At 46.8% G+C, this 11308-nt stretch overlaps 1 protein-coding gene across 2 annotated transcripts; it reads right to left on the bottom strand.

The window, feature by feature from the left end:
• Positions 1–4825: 4825 nt before the first annotated feature.
• Positions 4826–7149, bottom strand: LOC119348737 (E3 ubiquitin-protein ligase SIRP1-like). 2 transcript variants are annotated; one of them, XM_037616724.1, is made up of 2 exons: positions 6873–7149; positions 4826–6119 (listed from the first exon to the last, which is right to left on the bottom strand). In XM_037616724.1, the coding sequence occupies exon 2, from the start codon at positions 6027–6029 to the stop codon at positions 5031–5033; it is 999 nt and encodes a 332-aa protein (XP_037472621.1). In that variant the 5' UTR covers positions 6030–6119; positions 6873–7149; the 3' UTR covers positions 4826–5030. The 2 variants fall into 2 exon arrangements, with proteins under 2 accessions (XP_037472621.1, XP_037472619.1); XM_037616722.1 differs by having other exon boundaries at positions 4826–6079; positions 6873–7144.
• Positions 7150–11308: the final 4159 nt, after the last annotated feature.

Consider the following 11308-nt stretch of genomic DNA (forward strand, 5'->3'; position numbering starts at 1 on the left):
TCCCTCCCTTTGTGCCTTCTGTACTTATGCACCAGTTCTCTATGTGTGATTCAATTGATTGAACTGGCACCTCATTAGAACTGTGCCAGTGGTATATGTCAAGACACTTGGGACCACCTGTGAGACATTTTCAGCTGCAACGGTTTAATGGTCTTCTGCACTTAAAGGAATGAACCATCAGGAATATCCCTCTTTATGCTTTACTATCACTGATTCCACTAACCCTTCCAGTAAGGTCTTCCTTTCTTCTCCCTGGGAATGATAAGTTTGTAATATGCTTCATCTTTCTTCTCCCTTCGAAACAGTAAGGCTCTCATAGGTTTTAGTGGAGAACGTTTGCTCTCTGTATTATGATGTTTATGACACTACCACAGATTTATTTCCCCATTCACAAAGTTACTGTGTTTACTCCTATGTGCTAATGACTGTGCACGTCTGTGTAGCATGGGTATGTCAATTTATCTATCTGTTTCTACTTGCTTCAGTTTATTTTCCTTAGGTAACCTGTCAGGTTTTGCATACTGTTTGAACTGGAGGGTGGGCAGTCTTGCTATCAACATGTAAAGAGGTTATCAAAAGAAGAATCCAAAGCATCACCCTTTGCTCTTCCATCTTTTGCAAAGCAGCATCAGCTCGTGGGAGCATATTCAGTTGTAAGAGACTGGTCCGGGCAGCTATTTAGAACTGTAGGTTATATATGACCTGAAGCTTTCTGATCTAGCGTTTGTGAACCTCTTTGACGCTTAGTTGCCTCTGCATCTTTGCCAGTCTAGAGACTTTTCTGATGGAGGGGTACCACATAAAATTCTAATGGAGGAGTACACAGTGAATAGACCTCGTTAACCAGATAATGTTATAAGAAAATAAATGAATCTGATGCAGCTGGTAGGGGGGAATGGAAGGCATAAAAAAAATTGGCGTCTTCACTGGAAGTTCAGGGTTTTATGTGTTTTTATGGTAAACAAGAAAAACTGCTTTGGTCTAAGAATCTATCCATTGTCAATAAAACTGAAGTTCCTTAGTCTCTTATCCTTTTTCCCATAAGTGTACACTAGTACACGATTTGTTCCTTTTCCAATCATCCTTTGTAAATTGGTCGTTGGAGGCATATATAAAGTAAAGTACACATCCAATTGGAACCGATCGTGAATAGCACATCCCATTTGTATGAGCTACTTATCTCATGAATGGAGGTTCTTCGTCCAAGCGCCATGGCATCAATTCTTTTCTCAGTGTCCTTGGCATCTGTGTTCAACCTCAAGTTGCACGCACAATTCGGTGAGCTATGCTTTTCATATGCATTTTCTTTCTCATTAATGCTCCTAGATGCATGGTTTTATTTCTTTTTGTTGATGCTCCTTGCCCACATCCCAATCTCAATATTCCCCGCACAGCACCCCAGCTTTCTGTGGTTTTCACAGAATATATGCTGCCTGAGCCTGCAAATAAACTATCACGGCGGCGACTATCTTACACTTATTGACAGTTACTGTTGAGCGATGCTCGCTGAGCAACTAGTCTGGTCTAGTGGTTATGATGCTCTTGCAGTTCACGGGCACCGTGGAAGCACCTGAAAGGGTTCGTTCCTGATATGGTATCTAATGCCAAATTTGCACTTGAGATTTTTTACCTCGCTTATATCTGTGTATATGTGTGCTCTTATGACACGTGGTTAGATTTGTTTCAAAGAAATCTGTGATTTAAATTAGATTATGTTGAGGTGGTCGAGAGGGACATCTTCCGTATTCTTTGTTGGGAGTATCTTTGGAGCATATGGCATTTCAATTCCTGGTCAGTGCTTTTGATTTTGCTCTCTTTTTCATATTCCAGTGATCAGATTAACATTAGTCACTTTCGTGCGCAGTATTCCCCTTTAGTTGTATGCAGTGGTGCCACATTTCGCCTCCTGGTTAATTGCAGATGTATTATCACTTTCTCTGTGTTAGGTGCATCAGGATTTGTCTCCCTGGTAGAGATGGTACTGATCAACAGTATCGCACCAAACTTGCCTATGTATTTTTTCCGGAAAAGTTGATGATGCTCTCTTTCTTGGACAACATACACCAAAACTTGCACCAACTTATGCTGGATATTGTCATTCTTCCTCATTTGTTTGAGTCTGACTTCTATTCATCACATAGGTGCTGTATGAGTAATTCTTGTTTAACCTTTCTTCATCAGTGGGTGCTCTCGAGTCTTGACTCTAGTTCCACTAGATCTGAAAAAAATGGATCCTGGGGTTCCGTACACCGGATACATGCTAGATGAGCTAGGACTGGCACTAGACTGTCTGCTACGAGCTCCACCTGAAAGCCAAGATTTTACCATGATTTGGCACAACAAAGAACTGGAAAATTCTTGTAAAATATTATGTGGTACACCAATTGTTCCCTTATCTAAGCAATTTGACCTCGTGAAATTCTTGCTTAACAGGTTTGACATCGACGCGGTCATAAATCTTTTTCCACCTGATACCTGACAGGGGAGAAAACAAGAAGGATGGTGATATGCAAGCTGCTCCACAGGTCGTGTCTAAAGCTGGCTACCGAAAGTTGGGGGTGCAACGGCATCGCAACCCAACTCCGCACTCTGGAGATGAGGAATTTGGGATAGCGATAAGTGGATGCGGATGGAGGCGTTAACATCTCCCCGCACGATCACCATTCTAGTTACATACATGCACTTGACCGGCAGTAAAGAAGCTGTTCTTTGTTCGCCGGAGCAAATGCTCTGCTTTTTAGCAGAGAAATTGTGCCATTTTCTGCTGTGATATTCTTGTGTGCGCAAAGTCATGCGATATTCGCAAGGGGTGATGGAAGTAGAAAATATTTTTACGAGAGTTTTTGTAGGAAATAAAGTTGGCAATGGGAAAAGGACAGGGTTTTGGTCTTTGTGTCGGTTTAATAGACTATAATTTAACTGTCAATATGAATATCACAGTTGGCGTTGTGTTTGCTGAAGGTTGGGGGTGGTTCAAAAGGTTGGAGGCGCAGACTGCTGTTTATTATGGCAATGGTTAAAGCAGATGTGTGACGGTGTGATCCTGTCTGATAGTAGAAGTTGTACTACCTCTGTACGAAAATATAAGACTTTTTGCAGTTGAATTTGAACTGCAAAAACATCTTATATTTTTGTACGAATGGAGTAAATTGGTACGTAGCAAGTTTGGTGCTTCTTCAGTGTAATCCCTAGCCAAGCTAAATGGCCAAGCAGGAAGATGTGGCTAGTTAGAGCTCCTCTCAGAGTAATAGTACTCCCTCCCTTCACACAAGTATACAAGATGATTAGGATATTTCAATAGGGACTACATACGGACTGAAATGAGCGAACAAACACACTAAAGCATGTTGATATATATTCGATTCAGAAAAAAAAAAGACTTAGAACATCTCTTATAGAGTACATGTAAATGGAGGGAGTAGTATTTGACTAAGGATGTTCTGATCAGGAGGGGTTGAAAAGGGAATAACAGTGAGTGTAGATCTTGTGATAGGGAAGAAAGTATTGGTCATTTGTTTCTGGAATGTGCTCTAGCTAGATATATTTGGGGTGTTGCTCAATGCGCAGCCGGTTTGTGCGGGTTCATGTGAATGAAAACGGGAGCCGTAATCCCCTTGATCCTAAGGAAGAAAAAACAAATGTTGAACATCAACCATTTTGTTGAACAAAGAGAATATGATCAGCAGTAACACAATCAATTATTAACGAACATTCACCAGTGGAGTAATTTGGCTGATTTCTGTAAACCTGGCAGCAGGTTTTTGGCACCTGGCAGTCTGGCACTCAAGAATCGAATGCCACCGGACAACCATTGATTAGTATCACAACAAGGAATTCATATCAAAGCTTATGCTTGTAAGCACCTCTTAAAATTTCAGGAATAATAATCGGATGCATAATGCAAAGGCAAGTATAGCATAGCATAAATCCCACGGCCACTAAGCTTGCCATTAATTTTCTCCGATGCCGCCACGGTCCCGAGGAACCGAGCATTTGCTGCTTGACAAAAGATGAACAGACTGGTTTAGATTTAGATGCGATTATCTTAGATATCGCATCATTTCAATCCCATGGCATCCACTAAACAAATGGGCAATAATGTGGGCTTAAGACAAGGGGCAGCGATCAACTTGGAGCAAACAACTGTCACAGGTAAGCAGAGGAATAGGACATTTCTTTAAACCAAAAACAAATGAAACCTGAATCATTCAAAGGTTTAATCAAATTAACACCACAAGGTTGATAGGACCATTTAGTTAAACTGAAAACAAATGAAACGTGAACTGTTCAAAGGATTATACAGAAGGGGATGGCATATCCATAGCAAAACATTTTGGTAATAGCAGGAGGGGGGAATTTAGGCATGATAGGAGTAGCTAAGGAATTCCATCAAAGCGACGACACTGTTAAAAGTTGTTTTTTTTTCCAACCAGATGTATAATTTTGGGCAACAATACCTAACTTTATGCACAGCATTAGCTTGAGTTATCTTCAAACAGATGTATACTTTTGGCCAACAATACCTCCACCAACTTTATGCACAAGCATTAGCTTGACTTCCCTACAGACTATACTCATAATCTTTTTGACCATCCTTCGGCCGTTCACCTACAGGCGGCTTGGCAGGCAAGCTACCGGAAGCAAAGCTTTGTAGAAGCTTCTAGAGGCATGATAGGTAAGAAAACCACTACATAAAGCGTAAGGGGACATTTTAACAAGGTTGCTTTCTGGTCGATGTTTACAAGTGAAACAAGACTAGTAGTAGCTCAATATATCAAAGGATTATGAATGCATCATTCGCAGCGCCAAAGAGGAAAGAAAGAAATTAGTGTAGTAAGACATGGGGTTGACTTAGCCATAACACTGAAGCAAAGTGAAATGAGCGCAAATCATATGTCAAAGTAGCCACAAACTTTGTACCCTGTTGTTCATCCAGATAGATGATCGATAAGATGGAAAGAAGAGTTCTACTGACAAAGTTGCATCACTATCCTTAGATGTATGGTCATTATTCACAACAGTGGATAAGATCAACTATGCCCTGCATTTGGGTTGGTTCCAGAAGCAGGAGGCAGCTGCTGATCAGTCAAAGTAGCTCTGACAGTTTGCGGCTCAGGTGTCGAGAATAGGCCATTAAACCAAGGAACAAGGGCCCAAGGTCTGTTACTGTCCTCCCTGTCGTTTGTGTTACTGTCCTCACCATTGTTTCCAGGGCCATCAGCTCTTGCATCCTCATGGCTGCTCTCTATCCGATCAACGTTGCTAGGCTCGCTCAAGTCTTTTGTCTCATCAGATGGCAGCTCGAACCGGCAAACTGGGCAGGAACTATGGAGTTCAAGCCATGGCAGGATACATGGTGAGTGGAACTTATGTTCACAAGGCAGCTGCTTAGCCTGGGACCCTATATCAAGATCATCAAGACAGACTGAACAGCTGACGACCTCTTCGATTTTGACCGTGGGCAGGGCTTCGACTGCTTCTTTCTTCGTTGGAGGAGTACCATACCGGCTTGGGTCATTCTCAGCCAAATGTTGAAGAAGCAGACTAAGCCCTGCCCCGAGGACATACTCGTCTAGCAAACCATCATCATTATTTGCGTTACCATGGTCACCTCGGTCCTCGTCAGGGTCAAGCGCTGCACCTTGTAGAGCGAGGGCCTGGTTGAAAGCACTGATCAGAACGGAGTTGTCCCTTTCCCTGTCATCTCTAAGGTCATCATGGATGCTATCAAGCACACGGCGCAGTGCCGATGCCCGTCGATGCCTTCTGATGAAACCCTCAAACTCACGGCCTATATCACTATTCTCTTCATCATCGCTGTCCCCCGGCGATCCTGCCTGCTCAAAAGGGTTGTCCAGAGGGTCCCACTGAGTTGCCCCTTGCTCTGTCAATGCCTCAACCTGCTCAACGGTCATCTCTTCGACGAACCCACCATCACACAATGGACACTTGAGCTCCTCCACCATGGCCTCCTCGACAGCCTGCTGACATTCATGGCACCAGTAGCGCGTGATGTCAGCTTCTGCCATAACGCCAATCCTTCGGTCGATCAAGCGTAGCACACGAGCAGAAGTCAAATCTGTGAACCGTGCACAATGAGTCAGTTGAAGGGTAATAATCTGCATAAATCCCCAAGAAAACAACCACACATGAGATAATTTATCATCCATGAGAATAAGTGCAGCATATCAGGAACAATTTTATCAAGAACAAGTGGAACAACATGAGAAGCATGGTGTCCATGTGTGACTAAATTCCACACTGCAATGGCAATCAGGCATATCTCACAGGAGATCAGCATGGCGGACAAGAACAAGGAGAAGAACAAAGCTAGGTCTTGCATCTAACACAAAGTTAGCTCTAATATTTCTGATTCTTTAGGAACAGGAGTGGCAGACAGCCCTAATAATTCCTAAAGAGAATACCCAACTGAAGCCGCGGCGACACCGAGATCTCCGAGAAGGGGAGGCGGAGATCAAGAGCCTGGATTCCCAGCCCAAGAATGAGGTGCCGATTCTATTCTACGGGGAACAGGGTACTATTCCCACCTAAAAGAAGAGCGAAAACAAGGGACCAATTCGGACACTTCTCAAGATTCACACAACATCGAGCTGCCCCGGAAACAAAATTAGCGGCGAGACCCGTCGTCGATCCCAACCTAAACAAATCCTCGCATAAATCCCCGAACGAACAGGCACCCTAATCGATCCTTCGCAACAGAACGATATTATATTATTCGATTCGACGGGAGGGGGGATGGAACAGGCTCCACCGTGTTCTTGATTTGGAGCACACCGGGGCGAATTAGCAACCCCCAAAAAAACCATCTTTTGCTCGAAACTAAGCATCGAGAGAAGAAAGAAGTCGCTGACCTTTGGCTTTTCTCCCGTGGATCGGATTGGATCGGATTGGATGGAGTGGAGGCGGCCCCCCTGCTCCTGCTCCTGCTCCTAGTCCTCCCTCGCTGGAGGTAGGCCAAAGACGAACAGGAAGGGAGTTGCAGGGCAGGTTAGCTTGACTGGTGGATACTTTACTCCCCGGCCCCTAGAGGTTATCGTCCCTCTCCTTTTCCTTCATCGTCAAGAAAAATACCAGGGAGGATTTTTTTTATATCTTCCAGGGCGCAAATCTCCAAGAGGAAATAATTTAGTTTCGGATCCCACCACACCAGCAAAGCGAAGTTTGTTATGGGTTGGAAGCACACAAAGCTTCTGATCTTTTTTGGGGATCTTTTTTATTTAGGTGATGGGGATTGAGGGTTTGGCCGATGGATAGGCCATCGTTTTCATCATCCGGAGAGGAGCGGGCCACCTGTAAACTAGGCGCCTGATGGGTTCTCTGCCTTATTTTGTCGGTGTGCTAGCTAACTTCTGATGGCTTTGCTCTGGACTGATTATGAAGGATTCGTGCAAGTTTTGTTTTTGCTTTTGATATTTTGTCGGAGATTTTCCAATGATGGTTGGTGCTGCTTGATGGGCCAAACCAAAGAAGCATGAAGCATTGAAGCGTGAGGTTGCCGTGGCGTGTACAGTGACACAGAGTAGTCACGTGGTCAGTGGTCCTTGTTTGTCAAACCTTGCGTCTCCAGAGTTAATGGCAGCACGTAGCTCGGGATATGTTGGGCTGATCTCTCCACGTCGGGGTGAGATGGCAGCTTAACCCGGGCCACAGGTGCAGTACTTGTGGACTGTTGATCTCAGTTCAATCAATGGGCGAGATGGCTCATTGTGAGAGAAGTTCTGTCTAGATTAGTGGTTGATCGTTGATTTTCACCAAACTTGTTCATTGGCGGCTCCAACTTGGTTGGATTGACTCCAAACTTGGTGGATTCGTTCCACACTTGAAGCGCTTCGATTTGGTTGGTTTGGTCAATTAGAGCATCTCCAGCCTCTCCAGGCGTTTTTGCCGCGCCGGCACCAAAAAAACGGCCCAGTCGCCCCCCTCTAGAAGCCCGTTTTTCGCCGGCTCGGGCCGAAACTGATGCCAGCGGACCCAGGCAGAACCCGGCGCCCTGGGGGCGCCTGGGGCGCCGGCACAAGCGAAAAGGGCGCGTGGGTCCGCATTGTCGGCGAGTCGAGCGCCTCTTCCCGCCGTTTCTTCCCACTTTTTCCCACTTCCCTCCCATTTCCTCCTTTCCTCCCGCCAATCTACCTCCCGCTCGCCTCCCAGCCGGCCGCCATGGCACCGAAGAAGTACGCCGTTCCCCGCGCCGCGGCAACCGCGACCGCCTCCGTCGCCCAGACGAAACAGAGGAAGCCGAGGGCGCCGCCGTCCAAGCCGCCGGGCATGACAAACACCGATTGGAGGGTAGAAGTGCAGCGACGGGAGGCCGTCACCGCCGACCGGCGGAACAGGGCCCTCGCCAAGAAGGCCCGCAACAACGCGGCATGCGCGGCTCCCGCTGCCGCTTCGGCGGACCAGGCCGAGGCCGAGGGGACTCGCGCGGGGATGATGAATCCCCCCAGCAACCACGCGCAGTATGCGCCCTGGGGCCAGCAAGGCGTCGGGTCTCCGTCGCCGCAGCCATGGGGATCGCTGGGCTACACCGACGGGGACGCGCTGTTGGGGAACGTTGCAGAAAATTAAAATTTTTCCTACGGCTTCACCAAGATCCATCTATGAGTTCATCTAAGCAACGAGTCAAGGGAGAGAGTTTGCATCTACATACCACTTGTAGATCGCGTGCGGAAGCTTGCAAGGTGATGATGTAGTCGTACTCGACGTGATTCAAATCACCGATGACCAGCGCCGAACGGACGGCACCTCCGCGTTCAACACACGTACGGGACGGGAGACGTCTCCTCCTTCTTGATCCAGCAAGGGGGAAGGAGAGGTTGATGAAGATCCAGCAGCACGACGGCGTGGTGGTGGATGCAGGGCGTCACAGCAGCAGGGCTTCGCCGAGACTACGAGGGAGAGACGTAACGGGGAAAGATGGAGGCGCCAGGGGCTGGTGTATGAAGTCCCTCCTCTCCCCCACTATATATAGGGGTGCCAGGGGGGGCGCCGGCCCTAGTAGATGAGATCTACTAGGGGGGCGGCGGCCTAGGGGAGGTTTCCCTCCCCCCCAAAGCACCTAGGGGTGCCTTCCACCACTAGGACTCCTCCTAGGGGGAAACCCTAGGCGCATGGGCCTATAGGGGCTGGTGCCCTTGGCCCATGAAGGCCAAGGCGCACCCCCTACAGCCCATGTGGCCCCCCAGGACAGGTGGCCCCACCCGATGGACCCCCGGGACCCTTCCGGTGGTCCCGGTACAATACCGACAATCCCGAAACTTGTCCCGAAGCCCGAAATAGCACTTCCTATATATAATTCTTTACCTCCGGACCATTCCGGAACTCCTTGTGACGTCCGGGATCTCATCCGGGACTCCGAACAACATTCGGGTTTCTGCATATACATATCTTCATAACCCTAGCGTCACCGAACCTTAAGTGTGTAGACCCTACGGGTTCGGGAGACATGCAGACATGACCGAGACGCTCTCAGTCAATAACCATCAGCGGGATCTGGATACCCATGATGGCTCCCACATGCTCCTCGATGTTGTCATCGGATGAACCACGATGTCGAGGATTCGATCAAACCCTGTATGCAATTCCCTTTGTCAATCGGTACGTTACTTGCCCGAGACTCGATCGTCGGTATCCCAATACCTTGTTCAGTCTCGTTACTGGCAAGTCACTTTACTCGTACCGTAATGCATGATCCCGTGTCCAACACCTTGGTCACATTGAGCTCAATACGATGATGCATTACCGAGTGGGCCCAGAGATACCTCTCCGTCATACGGAGTGACAAATCCCAGTCTCGATCCGTGTCAACCCAACAGCTACTTTCGGAGATACCTATAATGCACCTTTATAGTCACCCAGTTACGTTGTGACGTTTGATACACCCAAGGCACTCCTACGGTATCCGGGAGTTACACGATCTCATGGTCTAAGGAAGAGATATTCGACATTGGCAAAGCTCTAGCAAAACGAACTACACGATCTTTTATGCTATGCTTAGGATTGGGTCTTGTCCATCACATCATTCTCCTAATGATGTGATCCCGTTATCAACGACATCCAATGTCCATAGTTAGGAAACCATGACTATCTGTTGATCACAACGAGCTGGTCAACTAGAGGCTTACCAGGGACATATTGTGGTCTAAGTATTCACACGTGTATTACGATTTCCGGATAATACAGTTATAGCATGAATAAAAGACAATTATCATGAACAATGAAATATAATAATACTTTTATTATTGCCTCTAGGGCATATTTCCAACAGTCTCCCACTTGCACTAGAGTCACCAATCTAGTTACATTGTGATGAATCGAACACCCATAGAGTTCTGGTGTTGATCATGTTTTGCACGCGAGAGAGGTTTAGTCAGCGGATCTGCGACATTCAGATCCGTGTGCACTTTGCAAATCTCTATGTCTCCATCTTGAACATTTTCACGGATGGAGTTGAAACGACGCTTGATGTGCCTGGTGTTCTTGTGAAACCTGGGCTCCTTGGCGAGGGCAATAGCTCCAGTGTTGTCACAGAAGAGTTTGATCGGCCCCGACACATTGGGTATGACTCCTAGGTCGGTGATGAACTCCTTCACCCAAATCGCTTCATGTGCTGCCTCCGAGGCTTCCATGTACTCCGCTTCACACGTAGATCCCGCCACGATGCTCTGCTTGCAGCTGCACCAGCTTACTGCTCCACCATTCAACATATACACGTATACGGTTTGTGACTTAGAGTCATCCAGATCTGAGTCGAAGCTAGCGTCGACGTAACCCTTTACGACGAGCTCTTCGTCTCTTCCATAAACGAGAAACATGTCCTTCGTCCTTTTCAGGTACTTCAGGATATTCTTGACCGCTGTCCAGTGTTCCTTGCCGGGATTACTTTGGTATCTTGCTACCAAACTTACGGCAAGGTTTACATCGGGTCTGGTACACAGCATGGCATACATAATAGATCCTATGGCTGAAGCATAGGGGATGACACTCATCTCTTCTTTATCTTTTGCCGTGGTCGGTGACTGAGCTGAGCTCAGTCTCACACCTTGTAACATAGGCAAGAACCCCTTCTTGGACTGATCCATTCTGAATCTCTTCAAAATCTTATCAAGGTATGTGCTTTGTGAAAGACCTATGAGGCGTCTCGATCTATCTCTATAGATCTTGATGCCTAATATATAAGCAGCTTCTCCGAGGTCCTTCATTGAAAAACACTTATTCAAGTAGGCCTTAATGCTGTCCAGAAATTCTATATTATTTCCCATCAGGAGTATGTCATCTACATATAATATGA

This window comes from Triticum dicoccoides, chromosome 1B (genome assembly GCF_002162155.2).
Source record: "Triticum dicoccoides isolate Atlit2015 ecotype Zavitan chromosome 1B, WEW_v2.0, whole genome shotgun sequence".
NCBI classification, from domain to species: domain Eukaryota; kingdom Viridiplantae; phylum Streptophyta; class Magnoliopsida; order Poales; family Poaceae; genus Triticum; species Triticum dicoccoides.